Raw genomic sequence first — 19,022 nt, 5'->3', positions numbered from 1 at the left:
TGTGCTTTATAAACTTGTTCGGTGACATTGTTGGAGAGATGATGGTAACACTTAAATTTAACACTTTGAAGAAGGAGTGAGATACCATGGATGGAGCGTGGCTTTAGAATCAGAGACCCCCTGTAATGGAACCCTAGTTTCATCACCTGCCTATGTCCAGCTTGGGCAGATGATGTAACCTCTCTGATACTTAGTCTTACTCACTTCAGTGGGGTTAGCACCCAACTTGTAAAGTTGTTATGACCACTAAGATAAAGAGTATTAAGTGCCTGGCATACAGTAGGTGCTCAGTAAGTGCTCGTTGTCCACCCCCCTCCACCCCAGCCACACTCATTTATAAATGAGTAAACACTTACTGAATACCTACCACGTGCCAGCGTTGGTCACCAGGGTAACTCGTATCTAACAAGAGACCACCAGTGTCCTCAGGACTCAGCGGCAGTCTGACTGCTTGAAATCTCAGCTTCCACGCCCCCCACCCTCTAAGATCCCCTGTCCTTCTCTTCTAAGCCTCCCTCTTACCAGATAGTCCTTCTCCCTTTCTATCCCCAAAACCTTTCTCTTTGGGAGCTGTCTCCCTTCCTCTTTATCCTATCATCACAAGATTTCCAAGTTCCACCTCCTCAGTGGCATCTGGAATAGCCGGATTCCCCTCCTGAAAGATTTCCTACCATTAAGTCACTTATAAAGGATTGGCTGCAGGACCCTCCCTTCAGAGCTAGCTCTCCTTGAGCAACACGTGGTCCATTCAGGGAAGTGCTACCAGGTGTACAGTGGACCAGCTCAGCTATGACTGCAGGGCCCCCGGGCTCTGCCTTCCCCACCTTGAAGAATGCACGAGTGGGGCCTGTCACAAACAGATCAGTCCCACTGAAGCAGCACACACTGAAACAGGAGAGAGAAACCAGAACCCTTTCTTACCAAAACGGAAGCAGAGTGGTTAAGCAAAATGACTTGGGAATTGGACCAACCTGGGTATCCATCTTGGCTCTACCATCTTCTACATAAACAGTCTCCAAGCTGTACCTTCCTCATCTGCAGAATGAGGACACTAATAATACCCACTTTGGGGCTGCAGTTAGACGTAACCAAAAATGCATATAGAATGCTTAGCATCATGCCTGTCACAGACGGAGTTTTTTAATAAATGACAGCTATTATTATTAGCAAAAATTAGGTACTTGGTTCAAAAGTATGGAGGCAAAGTCCAGGGTTCAACAGAACTTGTTTTCCCTTTCAAATGATTATTTGATAAACAAATGTCATCTGTTCCTTTGAGATATGCATCTAAATCAAATGAATATACTGTATGGAGATGCAAAATAGAAGGAGAACTACATAGCAGCCAAGGGAGCTCACTCAAACCCCCTACCCCACCCAGAGCCCTGAGATCACCTCTGAGGGCTTGGAACTCCACAGCTGTGCAGGCAGAGGAGGCCTCCAGGGATTCCATCCGCCCCCCACCACCCCTTTCTTTTTAACCACACTGTGTGGCATGCAGGATCTTCATTCCACGACCAGGGCTCAAACCTGTGCCCCCTGAACTGGAAGCTCGAGGTCTTAACCACTGGAGCGCCAGGGAAGTCCCAGGGATTCCCCTTTTGAGAATCCCCTTGGTTTTTGGTGGGAAGCCTCAATGGCTATAATAACGCAGTCACACAGGAGCTGTTATAAACAAGGCACTGTACTGGGTGTTTCATCCTCTGGGAGGTACATACAATATCACCATCCTTATTTTACAGATGAAGAAATTGAGGACAAAGAGGATTTTGCGGTCACACAGCTAATAAGTGGAAGGGCTCAGACCTGAACCCAGGCACCACGGCTCTAGAGTCTATACTCTTTTTTTTTTTTTCTTTATTTTGCGGTACGCGGGCCTCTCACTGTTGTGGCCTCTCCCGTTGCAGAGCACAGGCTTCAGATGCACAGGCTCAGCGGCCATGGCTCACGGGCCCAGCCTCTCCGCGGCATGTGGGACCTTCCCGGACCGGGGCACGAACCCGTGTCCCCTGCATCGGCAGGCGGACTCTCAACCATTGCGCCACCAGGGAAGCCCTTTGTTCCTTTTTATGGCTGAGTAATATTCCGTTGTATATATGTACCACACCTTCTTCATCCATTCATCTGTCGATGGGCATTTAGGTTGCTTCCATGACCTGGCTATTGTAAATAGTGCTGCAATGAACAGTGGGGTGCATGGGTCTTTTTGAATTATGGTTTTCTCTGGGTATATGCCCAGTAGTGGGATTGCTGGGTCATATGGTAATTCTACTTTTCATTTTTAAAGGAACCTCCATACTGTCCTCTATAGTGGCTGTATCAGTTTACATTCGCACCAACAGTGCAAGAGGGTTCCCTTTTCTCCGCACCCTCTCCAGCATTTGTTGTTTGTAGATTTTCTCATGATGCCCATTCTAACTGGTGTGAGGTGATACCTCATTGTAGTTTTGATTTCTCTAATAATTAGTGATGTTGAGCAACTTTTCATGTGCTTCTTGACCATCTGTATGTCTTCTTTGGAGAAATGTCTATTTAGGTTTTCTGCCCGTTTTTGGATTGGGTCGTTTGTTTCTTTAATATTGAGCTTCATGAGCTGTTTATATATTTTGGAGATTAATCCTTTGTCTGTTGATTCATTTGCAAATATTTTCTCCCATTCTGAGGGTTGTCTTTTCGTCTTGTTTATGGTTTCCTTTGCTGTGCAAAAGCTTTTAAGTTTCATTAGGTCCCATTTGTTTATTTTTGTTTTTATTTCCATTACTCTAGGAGGTGGATCAGAAAAGATCTTGTGGTAATTTATGTCAAAGAGTGTTCTTGCTATGTTTTCCTCTAAGAGTTTTATAGTGTCCGGTCTTACATTTAGGTCTCTAATCCATTTTGAGTTTCTTTTTGTGTATGGTGTTAGGGAGTGTTCTAATTTCATTCTTTTACATGTAGCTGTCCAGTTTTCCCAGCACCACTTACTACAGAGACTGTTTTTTCTCCATTGCCTTTTCTCCTTGCCTCCTTTGTCATAGATTATTGACCATAGGTGCATGGGTTTACCTCTGGGCTTTTTATCCTGTTCCATTGATCTATATTTCTGTTTTTGTGCCAGTACCATATTGTCTTGATTACTGTAGCTTTATAGTATAGTCTGAAGTCAGGGAGTCTGATTCCTCCAGCTGTTTTTTTTCCCTCAAGACTGCTTTGGCTATTTGGGGTCTTTTGTGTCTCCATACAAATTTTAAGATTTTTTTGTTCTAGTTCTGTAAAAAATGCCATTGGTAACTTGATAGGGATTGCAATGAATCTGTAGATTGCTTTGGGTAGTATTGTCATTTTCATAATATTGATTCTTCCAATCCAAGAACGTGGTATATCTCTCCATCTGTTGGTATCATCTTTAATTTCTTTCATCAGTGTCTTATAGTTTTCTGCATACAGGTCTTTTGTCTCCCTAGGTAGGTTTATTCCTAGGTATTTTATTCTTTTTGTTGCAAGGGTAAATAGGAGTGTTTCCTTAATTTCTCTTTCAGATTTTTCATCATTAGTGTATAGGAATGCAAGAAATTTCTGTGCATTAATTTTGTATCCTGCAACTTTACTAAATTCATTGATTAGCTCTAGTAGTTTTCTGGTGGCATCTTTAGGATTCTCTATGTATAGTATCATGTCATCTGCAAACAGTGACAGTTTTACTTCTTCTTTTCCAATTTGAATTGCTTTTATTTCTTTTTCTTCTCTGACTGCTGTGAACAGGACTTCCAAAACTATGTTGAATAAGAGTGGTGAGAGTGGACATCCTTGTCTTGTTCCTGATCGTAGAGGAAATGCTTTCAGTTTTTCACCATTGAGAATGATGTTGGCTGTGGGTTTGTCGTATATGGCCTTTATTATGTTGAGGTAGGTTCCCTCTTTGCGCACTTTCTGGAGAGTTTTTATCATAAATTGGTGTTGAATTTTGTCGAGAGCTTTTTCTGCATCTATTGAGATGATCATATTGTTTTTATTCTTTAATTTGTTAATGTGGTGTATCACATTGATTGATTTGTGTATATTGGAGAATCCTTGCATCCCTGGGATAAATCCCACTTGATCATGGTGTATGATCCTTTTAATGTGTTGGATTCTGATTGCTAGTGTTTGGTTGAGGATTTTGCATCTATATTCATCAGTGATATTGGTCTATAATTTTATTGTAGTATCTTTGTCTGGTTTTGGTATCAGGGTGATGGTGGCCTCATAGAATGAGTTTGGGAGTGTTCCTTCCTCTGCAATTTTTGGAAGAGTTTGAGAAGGATGGGTGTTAGCGCTTCTCTACATGTTTGATAGAATTCACCTGTGAAGCCACCTGGTCCTGGACTTTTGTTTGTTGGAAGATTTTTAAATCACAGTTTCAACTTCATTACTTGTGATTGGTCTGTTCATATTTTCTGTTTCTTCCTGGTTGAGTCTTGGAAGATTATACCTTTCTAAGAATTTGTCCATTTCTTCCAAGTTGTCCATTTTATTGGCATAGAGTTGCTTGTAGTAGTCTCTTATAATCCTTTGTATTTCTGCAGTGTCTGTTGTAACTTCTCCTTTTTCATTTCTAATTTTATTGATTTGAGTCCTCTCCCTCTTTTTCTTGATAGTCTGGTTAAAGTTTATCAATTTTGTTAATCTTCTCAAAGAACCAGCTTTTAATTTTATTGATCTTTGCTATTGTTTTCTTTGTTTCTATTTCATTTATTTCTGCTCTGATCTTTATGATTTCTTTCCTTCGACTAACTTTGGGTTTTGTTTGTTCTTCTTTCTCTAGTTCTTTAAGGTGTAAGGTTAGATTGTTTATTTGAGATGTTTGTTGTTTCTTGAGGTAGGATTGTATTGCTATAAACTTCCCTCTTAGAACTACTTTTGCTGCATCCCATAGGTTTTGGATTGTCATGTTTTCATTGTCATTTGTCTCTAGGTATTTTTTGATTTCCTCTTTGATTTCTTCATTGATCTCTTGGTTATTTAGTAACGTATTTTTTAGCCTCCATGTCTTTGGGTTTTTTTTCCCTGTAATTGATTTCTAATCTCCTAGCATTGTGGTCAGAAAAGATGTTTGATATGATTTCTATTTTCTTAAATTTACTGAGGCTTGATTTGTGACCCAACATGTGATCTATCCTAGAGAATGTTCCATGTGCACTTGAGAAGAAAGTGTAATCTGCTGTTTGGGGATGGAATATCTTATAAATATCAATTAAATCTATCTGGTCTATTGTGTCATTTAAAGCTTGTGTTTCCTTATTAATTTTCTGTCTGGATGATCTGTCCATTGGTGTAAGTGAGGTGTTAAAGTCCCCACTATTACTGTGTTACTGTCAATTTCCTCCTTTATAGCTGTTAGCAGTTGCCTTATGTATTGAGGTGCTCCTGTGCTGGGTGCATATATAATTGTTATATCTTCTTGGATTGATCCCTTGATCATTATGTAGTGTCCTTCCTTGTCTCTTGTAACATTCTTTTTTTTAAAGTCTATTTTATCTGATATGAGTATTGCTACTCCAGCTTTTTTTTGATTTCCATTTGCATGGAATATCTTTTTCCATCCTCTCACTTTCAATCTGTATGTGTCCCTAGGTCTGAAGTGGGTCTCTTGTAGACAGCATATATATGGGTCTTGTTTTTGTATCCATTCAGCCAGTCTGTGTCTTTTGGTTGGAGCATTTAATCCATTCACGTTTAAGGTACTTATCAATATGTATATTCCTATTACCATTTTCTTAATTGTTATGGGTTTGTTTTTGGAGGTCCTTTTCTTCTCTTGTGTTTCCTACTTAGAGAAGTTACTTTGGCATCTGTTGTAGAGCTGGTTTGGTGGTGCTGAACTCTCTTAGCTTTTGCTTGTCTGTAAAGCTTTTGATTTCTCCATTGAATCTGAATGAGATCCTTGCCGGGTAGAGTCATCTTGGTTGTAGGTTCTTCCCTTTCATCACTTTAAATATGTCATGCCACTCCCTTGTGGCTTGTAGAGTTTCTGCTGAGAAATCAGCTGTTAACCTTATGGGAGTTCCCTTGTATGTTATTTGTCATTTTTTCCCTTGTTGCTTTCAATAATTTTTCTTTGTCTTTAATTCTTGCCAGTTTGATTACTATGTGTCTTGGCATGTTTCTCCTTGGGTTTATCCTGCCTGGGACTCTCTGCGCTCCCTGGACTTGGGTGGCTATTTCCTTTCCCATGTTAGGGAAGTTTTTGACTATAATCTCTTCAAATATTTTCTCAGGTCCTTTCTCTCTCTCTTCTTCTGGGACTCCTATAATGCAAATGTTGTTGCATTTAATGTTGTCCCAGAGGTCTCTTAGGCTGTCTTCATTTTTTTTCATTCTTTTTTCTTTATTCTGTTCCACGGCAGTGAATTCCACCATTCTGTCTTCCAGGTCACTTACTCATTCTTCTGCATCAGTTATTCTGCTATTGATTCCTTCTAGTGTAGTTTTCATTTCAGTTATTGTATTGTTCATCTCTATTTGTTTGTTCTTTAATTCTTCTAGATTTTTGTTAAACATTTCTTGCATCTTCTCTATCTTCGCCTCCATTCTCTTTCTGAGGTCCTGGATCACGTTCACTGTCATTATTCTGAATTCTGTTTCTGGAAGGTTGCCTATCTCCACTTCATTTAGTTGTTTTTCTGGGGTTTTATCTTGTTCCTTCAACTGGTACATAGCCCTCTGCCTTTTCATCTTGTCTATCTTTCTGTGAATGTGGTTTTTGTTCCACAGGCTGCAGGATTGTAGTTTTTCTTGCTTCTGCTGTCTGCCTTCTGGTGGATGAGGTTATCGAAGAGGCTTGTGTAAGTTTCTTGATGGGAGGGACTGGTGGTGGATAGAGCTGGGTGTTGCTCTGGTGCACGGAGTTCAGTAAAACTTTAATCTGCTTGTCTGCGGATGGGTGGGGCTGGGTTCCCTCCCTGCTGATTGTTTGGCCTGAGGGGATCAAGCACTGGAGCCTACCCAGCTCTTTGGTGGGGCTAATGGCGGACTCTGGGAGGGCTCACGCCAGGGAGTACTTCCCAGAACTTCTGCTGCCAGTGTCCTTGTCCTCATGGTGAGACACAGCCACCCCCTGCCTCTGCAGGAGACCCTCCAACACTAGCAGGTAGGTCTGGTTCAGTCTCTTATAGGGTCATTGCTCCTTCCCCTGAGTCCTGATGCACACACTACTTTGTGTATGCCCTCCAAGAGTGTAGTCTCTGTTTCTCCCAGTCCTGTCAAAGTCACAATCAAGTCCCACTAGCCTTCAAAGTCTGATTCTCTAGGAATTCCTCCTCCTGTTGCCAGACCCCCAGGTTGGGAAGCGTGATGTGGGGCTCAGAACCTTCACTCCAGTGGGTGGACTTCTGTGGTATAAGTGTTCTCCAGTTTGTGAATCACCCACTGAGCAGTTATGGGATTTGATTTTATTGTGGTTGTGCCCCTCCTACCATCTCATTGTGGCTTCTCCTTTGTCTTTGGTTGTGGGATATCTTTTTTGGTGATTTCCAGTGTCTTCCTTTCAATGATTGTTCAGCAGTTAGTTGTGATTCCAGTGCTCTCGCAAGAGGGAGTGAGCGTACATCCTTCTACTCCACCATCTTGAACCAATCTCTCTCTCTTTTTTTTTCCCACTCCACGTGGCTTGCGGGATCTTGATTTGTGAGCCCAGGGTCAGGCGGAATCTCCTGTGGTGGGATCTCCGAGTCCAAACCACTGGACTCACAGAGAACCTCAGACCCCAGGGAATATTCATTGAAGTAAGGTCTCACTGAGTTCCTCATCTCAGCAAAAAGCCCCAGCTCTACCCAATAGCCTACAAATTCCAGTGTTGGAAGCCTCAGGCCAAACAACCAGTAAAACAGGAACACAATCCGACTCATAGAAAAAAAAAATGAGATGGCAAAAAAATATGTCACAGATGAAGGAGCAAGGTAAAAACCTAATAAAGGTTTTTATTAAGACCAAATAAATGAAAAAGAAATAGGCAATCTACCTGAAAAAGAATTCAGAGTAATGATAGTAAAGATGATCCAGAATGTCAGAAATAGAATGGAATCATGGATTGAGAAAATACAAGAAATGTTTAACAAAGATCTAGAAGAACTAAAGAACAAACAGAGATGAAAAACACAATAACTGAAATGAAAAATACACTAGAAGGAATCAATAACAGAATAATGGAGGAAGAAGAATGAATAAGTGAGCTGGAAGACAAAATGGTGGAAATAACTGCCAAAGAGCAGAATAAAGAAAAAACAATAAAAAGAATTGAAGACAATCTCAGAGACCTCTGGGACAACACTAAACACACCAACATTTGAATTATAGGGGTCCCAGAGAAGAAGAGAAAAAGAAAGGGTCTGAGAAAAATAGTTGAAGGGATTATAGTGGAAAACTTCCCTAACATGGGAAAGGAAATATTCACCCAAGTCCAGGAAGCACAGAGAGTCCCATACAGGATAAACACACCAAGACACATATTAATCAAACTAACAAAAATTAAATTCAAAGAAAAAATATATTGGGCCTCCCTGGTGGCGCAGTGGTTGAGAGTTCGCCTGCCGATGCAGGGGACACGGGTTCGTGCCCCGGTCTGGGGGGATCCCATGTGCCGCGGAGCGGCTGGGCCCGTGAGCCATGGCCGCTGAGCCTGCGCGTCCGGAGCCTGCGCGTCCGGAGCCTGTGCTCCGCGACGGGGGAGGCCACAGCAGTGAGAGGCCCGCATACCGCAAAAAGAAAAAAAAAAAAAAAAAAGAAAAAATATAAAAAGCAGCAAGGGAAAAAAAATAACATACAAAGGAATCCCCATAAGGTTATCAGCTGATTTTTCAGTGGAAACTCTGCGGGCCAGAAAGGAGTGGTAGGATATACTTAAAGTAATGAAAGAGAAAGACCTCCAACCAAGATTACTCTACCCAGCAAGGATCTCATTCAGATTCAATGGAGAAGTCAAAAGCTTTTCAGACAAACAAAAGCTAAGAGAATTCAGCACCACCAAACCAGCTTTACAACAAATGCTAAAGAAACTTCTCTCAGTGGGATACACAAGAGAAGAAAAGGACCTACAAAAACAAACCCAAAACAATTAAGAAAATGGTAATAGGAACATACATATTGATAATAACCTTGAATGTAAATGGATTAAATGTCCCAACCAAAAGACACAGACTGGCTGAATGGATACAAAAACAAGACCCATATATATGCTATCTACAAGAGACCCACTTCAGACCTAGGGATACATATATACTGAAAGTGAAGGGATGGAAAAAGATATTCCATGCAAATGGAAAACAAAAGAAAGTTGGAGTAGTAATACTCATATCAGATAAAACAGACTTTAAAATAAAGACTGTTACAAGAGATAAGGAGGGACACTACATGATCAAAGGATCAATCCAAGAAGAAGATATAACAATTATAAATGTTTATGCACCCAACATAGGAGCACCTCAATACATAAGGCAAATGCTAACAACCATGAAAGGAGAAATTGACAGTAACACAATAATAGTAGGGGAATTTAATACCCCACTTACACCAATGGACAGATCATCCAAACAGAAAATTAATAAGGAAACACAAGCTTTAAATGACACAATAGACCAGATAGATCTAATTGATATTTATAGAACATTCCACCCAAAAGTGGCAGAATACACTTTCTTCTCAAGTGCACATGGCACATTCTCCAGGATAGATCACATCTTGGGTCACAATCAAGCCTTGGAAAATTTAAGAAAATTGAAATCATATCAAGCATCTTTTCTGACCACAATGCTATGAGATTGGAAAGCAACTACAGGAAAAAAATTATAAAAAACACAAATACATGGACTAAACAGTGTGCTACTAAATAACCAAGAGATCACTGAAGAAATCAAAGAAGAAATAAAAAAATACATAGAAACAAATGACAATGAAAACACAACAACCCAAAACCTATGGGACGCAGCAAAAGCAGTTCTAAGAGGGAAGTTTATAGCAATACAATCTCACCTCAAGCAACAAGAAAAATCTCAAATAAACAATCTAAACCTACACTTAAAACAGCTAGAGAAAGAAGAACAAAGAAAACCCAGTCAGTAGAAGGAAAGAAATCATAAATATCAGAGCAGAAATAAATGAAATAGAAATGAAGAAGATAATAACAAAGATCAATAAAATTAAAAGGTGGTTCTTTGAGAAGATAAACAAAATTGATAAACCCTTAGCCAGACTCATCAAGAAAAAGAGGGAGAGGACTCAAATCAATAAAATTAGAAATGAAAAAGGAGTAATCACAACTGACACTGCAGAAATACAAAGGATTATAAGAGACTACTACAAACAACTCTATGCCAATAAAATGGACAACCATGAAGAAATGGACAAATTCTTGGAAATGTACAATTTTGCAAGACTGAACCAGGAAGAATTAGAAAATATAAACAGACCTATCCAAGCAATGAAATTGAAACCATAATTAAAAATCTTCCAACAAACAAAAGTCCGGGACCAGATGGCTTCACAGGTGAATTCTATCAAACATTTAGAGAAGAGCTAACACCCATCCTTCTCAAACTCTTCCAAAAAATTGCAGAGGGAGAAACATCCCCAAATTTGTTCTATGAAGCCACCATCATCCTGATACCAAAACCAGAAAAAGATATTACAAAAAAAGAAATTATAGACCAATATCACTGATGAACATAGATGCAAAAATCCTGAACAAAATACTAGCAAACAGAATCCAGCAGCACATTAAAAGGATCATACACCATGATCAACTGGGACTTATCCCAGGGATGCAAGGATTCTCCAATATACACAAATCAATCAATGTGATACACCACATTAACAAATTAAGGAATAAAAACAATATGATCATCTCAATAGATGCAGAAAAAGCTTTTGACAAAATTCAACACCGATTTATAATAAAAAACTCTCCAGAAAATGGGCATAGAGGGAACCTATCTCAAGATAATAAAGGCCATATATGACAAACCCACAGCAAGCATCATACTCAATGGTGAAAAACTGAAAGCATTTCCACTAGGATCAGGAACAAGACAAGGATGTCCACTCTCACCGCTCTTATTCAACATAGTTTTGGAAGTCCTATTCACAGCAATCAGAGAAGAAAAAGAAATAAAAGGAATACAAATTGAAAAAGAAGAAGTAAACCTGTCACTATTTGCCAATGACATGATACTCTACATAGGAAATCCTAAAGATGCCATCCTAAAGTTTCTAGAAAACTACTAGAACTAGTCAATGAATTTTGTAAGGTTGCAGGATACAAAATTAATGCACAGAAATCTCTGGCATTCTTATACACCAACAATGAAAAATCAGAAAGAGAAATTAAGGAAACAGTCCCATTTCCCACTGTAACAAAAAGAATGAAATACCTAAGAATAAACCTGCCTAAGGAGGCAAAAGACTTGTACTCAGAAAACTATAAAATACTGATGAAAGAAATCAAAGATGACATAAACAGATGGAGAAATATACCATGTTCTTGGGTTGGAAGAATCAATATTGTGAAAATGACTATACTACCCAAAGCAATCTACAGATTCATTGCTATCCCTATCAAACTACCAATGGAATTCTTCACAGAATTAGAACAAAAAATCTTACAATTCATATGGAAGCACAAAAGAACCCAAATAGCCAAAGCAATCTTGAGAAAGAGAAACAGAGTTGGAGGAATCAGGCTCCCCAACTTCAAACTATACCTGAAAGCTACAGTAATCAAGACAGTATGGTATTGGCACAAAAATAAGAATATAGATCAATGGTACAGGATAGAATGCCCAGAGATAAACCCACGCACATATGGGCACCTAATTTATGACAAAGGAGGCAAGACATACAATGCAGAAAAGACAGCCTCTTCAATAAGTGATGCTGGAAAAACTGGATAGCTACACATAAAAGAATGAAATTAGAACACTCTCTATACCATACACAAAAATAAACTCCAAATGGATTAGACTTAAATGTAAGACCAGACACTATAAAACTTTTAGAGGAAAACATAGGAAAAACACTCTTTGACATAAACCACAGCAAGATCTTTTTTGACCCACCTCCTAGAGTAACAGAAATAAAAACAAAAATAAACAAATGGGACTTAATTAAACTTAAAAGCTTTTGAACAGCAAAGGAAACCATAAATAAGACAAAAAGACAACCCTCAGGATGGGAGAAAATATTTTCAAATGAAACAGACAAAGGATTAATCTCCAAAATATACAAACAACTCATGGAGCTCAATATCAAAAAACCAAACAGTCCAGTTAAGAAATGGGCGGAAGACCTAAATAGACATTTCACCAAGGAAGACATACATATGGCCAAGAGGCACATGAAAAGCTGCTCAACATCACTAATTATTAGAGAAATGCAAATCAAAACTACAGTGAGGTATCACCTCACACCAGTCAGAATGGCTATTATCAAAAAAGCTAGAAACAATAAATGCTGGAAAGGATGTGGTGAAAATGGAACCCTCCTGCACTGTTGGTGGGAATGTAAATTGATACAGCCACTATGGAGAACAGTATGGAGGTTCCTTAAAAAACTGAAAATAGAACATATGACCCAGCAGTCCCAATACTGGGCATATACCCTGAGAAAACCATAAAGAGACATGCACCACAATGTTCACTGCAGCACTATTTACAATAACCAGGACATGGAACCAACCTAAATGTCCACTGACAGATGAATGGATAAAGAAGATGTGGCACATTTATACAATGGAATATTACTCAGCCATATACAATGGAATATTACTCAGCCATAAAAAGAAACAAAATTGAGTTATTTGTAGTGAAGTGGATGGATCTAGAGTCTGTCATACAGAGTGAAGTTAAGTCAGAAAGAGAAAAACAAATACCGCATGCTAACACATTTATATGGAATCTAAAAAGAAAAATGGTACTGATGAACCTAGTGGCAGGGCAGGAATAAAGAGGAAGACATAGAGAATGGACTTGATGACATGGGGTGGGGGAGCGAAGCTGGGGCGAAGTGAGCGTAGCATCGACATGTATACACTACTGAATGTAAAGTCGTTGGCTGGTGGGAAGCAGCAGCATAGCACAGCGAGATCAGCTTGGTGTTTTGCGATGACCTAGAGGGGTGGGATAGGGAGGGTGGGAGGGAGGCTCAAGAGGGAGGAGATATGGGGACATGTGTATGCATATGGCTGATTCACTTTGTTGTGCAACAGAAACTAACATGGTGTTGTGAAGCAATTATACTCCAGTAAAGTTCTATTTAAAAAAAAAAAAGAGGAGGGTAAAATTCTATTAAAAAAAAAAAAAGAGCAGAGTCTGGTCCCCCGGGTCCCCCGAGCCCAGCATGGGACCTGGCACAGAGCAAGCGCTCCACGTGAGCTGGTGAAATTGACAAGATGCTAGCTCACGTTATGCTCTCAACCTGAGTGTCATCAATCAAAGCACCATCTCCCAGGTCACGGGCTCACTTTGGGGAGAAATGTCAGCCCTCTTAACATGAGCCAATGTAATGGCCACTACTCATCAATCTCTTTTTTTTTTTTTTTTTTTTTTTTGCGGTATGCGGGCCTCTCACTGTTGTGGCCTCCCCCGTTGCGGAGCACAGGCTCCGGACGCGCAGGCTCCGGACGCGCAGGCTCAGCGGCCATGGCTCATGGGCCCAGCCGCTCCGCGGCATATGGGATCCTCCCAGACCGGGGCACGAACCCGTATCCCCTGCATCGGCAGGCGGACTCTCAACCACTTGCGCCACCAGGGAGGCCCCATCAATCTCTTTGTACACTTAATTTTTTGCTTCTTCTCAACAGCCCTATTTTAAGAAGACGAACTGAGGTTTAGTGAGTAAAGGCAGCTAGAGAGTAGATGAGGTAGAACGTGAGGTCAGGTCTCTGTGTCTTAACTCTGTCCTAACTCCCAGAGGTGGGCAAATCCTTTACGGAGCTTCCCTCACTGAGAACAGTGAATCCTCAGAGAATAAAGTAAATCCTTAGAGAATACGATCTAATGAGAAAAGCAGCCTATTGGATGTGCGCTCATTAGGGCCCCTTTTCACATATCCGCACTCAGTGTACAGGAAAGGGAGAAGCCAAGGAAACAGGTATAGATCCATCTCCTTTAATCCTCACAGCATCTGTCTGGAAGTAGTATTTTCCAGAGAGAGACACTGAATCACACAGGTGTTAAAAGTGTTAGAGTCTGTCATACAGAGTAAAGTAAGTCAGAAAGAGAAAGACAAATACCGTATGCTAACATATATATATGGAATTTAAGGAAAAAAATGTCATGAAGAACCTAGGGGTAAGACAGGAATAAAGACGCAGACCTACCAGAGAATGGACTTGAGGATATGGGGAGGGGGAAGGGTAAGCTGGGATGAAGCGAGAGAGTGGCATGGACATATATACACTACCAAATGTAAAATAGATAGCTAGTGGGAAGCAGCCACATAGCACAGGGAGATCAGCTCGGTGCTTTGTGACCACCTAGAGGGGTGGGATAGGGAGGGTGGGAGGGAGGGAGACGCAAGAGGGAAGAGATATGGGAACATATGTATATGTATAACTGATTCACTTTGTTATAAAGCAGAAACTAACACACCATTGTAAAGCAATTATACTCCAATAAAGATGTAAAAAAAAAAAAAAAAGTGTGCAAAGTCCCCCAGCTAGAACTACAGAGTCTAGGGCTTCCTGACTGCAGAGCAGGAAAGCTTTCCTCCCCACCAAGACCCCTCAGCAAAGACTGCACCAGAAGCCTCATGCAAGTTGTCTGCGCTGTTTGTTCATCCCACTGAGCTTGGCATTGTGCCCATCTCTCCAGCAGGTGTTCTGGGTGCCAGATCCCGTTCTTCCTCACCCCTCTTTTCCTCCCTCCCTTCCTTCAACTCTGTTACTTGCCCTCTTGGCTTCACGACAACAGATCGCATTGGATCAGTAGACCTTCGCAATGTCTGGCCTGCCTTGTGCCCATGCTTTTGAGTCTGAAACACTGAAACACCTACACACCCAGAGACACAAGTATTTGCAATGTGCCCCTGTTTTTTTCTTTCCTGGGGTTCTGCTGTGGCTCAGCTGTGGGCTGCGGCAAGAAAGCAAGTGGGCTCCCCTGGTTACCTTCGTGGTCTGGCAGTGGGAAAGGAACGTGACCTTGGCAAAAGGGTCTGAAAGTCCGGTGCTATCGGCTGCAATGAGGCCCCGGGCTTGGTACATGTGAGCTCTCAGCTGGAAGACATGCCGGTCTGTGGACAAATAACGGGAAGGGGTGGCATTAGCGGGCTTCTGAGGAACAGTGAGTGCGAGTGGGTGTCTGTGTGTGATGCTCACCTGTGGGTGTTTCCGGAGACAGACAAAGGAGACCACGGGCACTGAAGGCCTCTTAGACCAAAATGGACACAGGGAAGATGGGGGAAGAGTTCATGGGTACTTTGGAGCCAGGCATTCTCCTTGGTGCATTCACCACATTGTGGGATTTAATCTTCATAACAAAACAACCCCGTGAAATATATATCATTATCTTCATTTTACAGATGAGGGAAATGGTTCATAAAAAGGCTAAAATACATTTCCAAGTTTTCAGCGCTAACTAATTCCAGAGCCTGGATTTCATTTCTGTCAGATTCCAAAATCCAAATCTCTTCCTAAAATACCACATTTTTAAAATCTATATGCAAAACAGCAACAGACTCACAGACATAGAAAACAAACTTGTGGTTACCAAGGGGAGAGGGATGGGGGGAGGGATAAATTAGGGGTATGTGATGAACAGATACAGACTACTATGTATGAAATAGATAAGCAACAGGATATACTGTACAGCACAAGGAATTATAGCCATTATTTTGTAATAACTTATAATGGAGTATAATCTGCAAAAATGCTGAATCACTGTGCTGTACACCTGAAAATGATATCATATTGTAAGTCAATGATACTTCAATAAAATTTTAAAAATACCACATTTCACCTCTTAGTAAAACCTGCTCTTTCCAATGGTGTGTGTGTATAAGAAAGGGGGATATTTCTTCATTTTTGCTTCCATAAACTCAGTAAAGTCTTGAGTCATCCATCCATCCATTCTGCCATTCAGACAGCCAATGTCATTTTGAGCACCTACAGTATACCAGGCACAGTTCTCGCCTCTGAGGATTCTGAAGCAGCTAAGACAGCCCCTGACCTTGGGGAGCTCCAGGGACAGGGCAGAAGATAAGCAAGTGCCCCAATCCCAGTGACAGGAGCCAGAGCTAAGTGTCCTGCAGGAGATACAGGCAGAGGGCATGGGAGGTTAAAGGCAGGAGTGAGCACACCTGGTTGACGGGATGGGAGGCAGAGAGAGGGCTGCAGGTGGGGCAGACCAGGGTTCAGTGGGGGAACCCCAAGGAAGAGTTGAGTTAATCATATTCCTTGTTTCATGGACTTTATGATCCTTGGCCCTTGCCTGGCCCCTCTTGCTTTTTATATTCATTTGTTCCCTTTTACCCTCTTTTAAAAAAATTATTTCATTCATGGATCATGCCTTTGGTGTTGTATCTAAAAAATCATTGCCATACTTAAAATCATCTTGGTTTTCTCCTATATTATCTTCTAGGAGTCTTATAGTTTTGTATTTAGGTTTATGATCCATTTTGAGTTAACTTTTGCAAATGCCGTAAGTTCGATGTCTAGATTTATATTTTTGCATGTGGATGTCCAGTTGTTCCAGCATCATTTGTTGAAAAGACTATGCTTGCTCCATTGTATTGCCTTCGCTTGTTTGTCAAAGATCAACTGAATATATTTATGTAGGTTTATTTCTGGGCTCTCTATTGTGTTCCACTGACGTATTTGTCTATCCTTTTGCTAATACTGCACTGTCTTGATGACTGTAGCTTTATAGTAAGTCATGATGTTGGGTAGTGTCAGTCTTCCAACTTTGTTCTTCTTAATATTGTGTTGACTCTTCCGGGTTTCTGCCTCTCCACATGAACTTTAGAATCAGTTTGTTGATATCCAGAAAACAACTTGCTGGGATTTTAATTGAGATCGCATTGAATCAAGAAAAACACTAAGCAACAGAACTATCTATTTAAAATTGGAACAAGGAGATAAAAACTTGGATAAGTTACAGAGGTAAATCCTCATCTTTCACAATGAGTAGCTATGCATTAAATGTAAAATCAAGAAATAGTGATATAAACATATCATGTAGAATAAAGGGAGATAAATACCTTAACAAAAACTGTTAAAAGTGTTTTTCCCTTTTACCCTCTTACCCAAGAGAGCTCCTTAAAAGGGTGACAGTTAACAAAGGCACACTCAGCAGAGGGTTGAGGAATTTCCTGACCAGGGTAGGTCAAGAGAGAGCCCACGCCCTCTAAGCATTCCTTAACACGCTACATAAATGGGCAAATTTCTCAGCTGGGAGTGAACTTGAGAACAGCTCATTCCCTGAGATCATCCACAAGCTGTCCCTGAAGTGGGTCACCCCAGAATTTTAGCAGAGCTCCCAATACAACCACATAGGCAGGACACTGCACACCTCCAGGGGTCGCCATTGACCTAGTCTAGGTTTTTGTTTTTCTGAAACCTTGAGTCTTACCAGCTCTGTTCCTTAGACTAGTAAAGTCAGCTTCCTCTTTGCTCTCATACTTTGGCCCATCTCTGTGCTGCGGCTCACTTTCCACATGTGGTTATTAGAGACATGTCTGATTGCCCCCATTGGAGGGCCAGGATCACCTCTCCCTCCACTCCTCATTCCCCACTAGTTTTCCCACCGTACCTTCCATATGCAGGTGCAAACTAATTATTGGTTGAATGGATATATTCTGAAGCATAAAATGAATGAAGAAAGGAAATTCTCCAGGAGGTGTGGAAGGCAGCCAAAGCCATTAATGTCAGGGCACAGCCGAGAAAGTTTATTAGGTCATTCCATGAAAAGAACATGCTGCAGAGGATCAGAAAGCTTTGGAAAAAGCCTTTTCTCTCCTCTGAATCGTTAGTAGCTGGGACAGCAAATATGTCCAGGTACCTTGGGTCTCTAGAGATAGTGTCTATAGAAATAAAAAGGTAACTTGATGTGGGTGTTTTCACCCAAAGATGAAAACTCTAAAGACAAGATGGAAAGCAGTGGAAATAAAGAAGGGTTTGGAGACAGTTTGGTCCATCATTTACTAGCTGTGTGATCTTGGGCAATTTCTAAACATTTCCAATACATCCTTTCTCCACCTGTAGAATGAAGAAACCACCCAAGGTTGGTGTGAGAAATAAATCAAATCCTATGTGTAAAGTGTATATGGCAGGGGTTGTGCATTTTTCAAAAAGACAGAGCTGAGCTTTCCTTGCTCTTACGCATTGATATTGGGCATGGAAACCACGAGCTGAACCACTGGATAAATCTCTCTAGAACTCTGTCTTCTTTAACTATTGAGCCATTTAGGTTCCACTGGCAGTCAAGTTCAGTCAACATCAGAGGAGCCTTGTGCAACACGGGAAACCTGGATTTGTAGACAGTCCTCCAGTGTTTCAGACACTGGCTCAATTCAAAACTCAACTTCAGTGGAAGGGAAGGTAAAACTGTGTTCTACCCCATCTGAATTCAGCAGCAAGGATTGTGCAAATTGAAGCAATTTGGAAACAGAAAGCAAAATGCAACTGTAAGGCATTAATGCTTAGAATAAAGTTCAAAATTATATGGAAATGTAAATATGATGGCGCTCATAGAAAGTACCTACATAGAAGAGAGGATTATATAAACCATGCTGAACTGCTAAAAGTAGCCAACCCAAGAACCAAGTTAGAGAAACATGAGTGACCCCAATGATACCAGTTTCTACTGAGTCATTAATGGGAAATGTAGATGGCTGCTGTTTATGGGTCCAAACCCCAATGCCATGTAAAAGGAAATCTGCTTTAATTCCACAGGTTCTATGAGCACAAGAACTTACTGATGTCTCTTTAAAAGACATCTTTTGCTTTATTATTTTTAAAATTGTATTTATTTTTGGCTGCATTGGGTCTTCGTTGCTGTGCGCGGGCTTTCTCTAGTTGT

The 19,022-nt window shown here is 40.8% G+C and overlaps 1 protein-coding gene across 1 annotated transcript in view; it reads right to left on the bottom strand.

Annotated features, from left to right (window-relative positions):
- The window catches only part of FER1L6 (fer-1 like family member 6), a 129,343-nt gene that overhangs the window by 55,832 nt on the left and 54,489 nt on the right, over window positions 1–19,022 (bottom strand). The window contains exon 19 of the mRNA XM_060116195.1: window positions 15,113–15,237. Within this exon, the coding sequence (XP_059972178.1) occupies window positions 15,113–15,237 (125 nt within the window). The remainder of the gene's footprint in view (window positions 1–15,112; window positions 15,238–19,022) is intronic.

The sequence above is a fragment of the Mesoplodon densirostris genome, chromosome 13 (genome assembly GCF_025265405.1).
Source record: "Mesoplodon densirostris isolate mMesDen1 chromosome 13, mMesDen1 primary haplotype, whole genome shotgun sequence".
Classification (NCBI taxonomy): Eukaryota; Metazoa; Chordata; class Mammalia; order Artiodactyla; family Ziphiidae; genus Mesoplodon; species Mesoplodon densirostris.
This window is presented reverse-complemented; position numbering and strand designations above follow the sequence as displayed.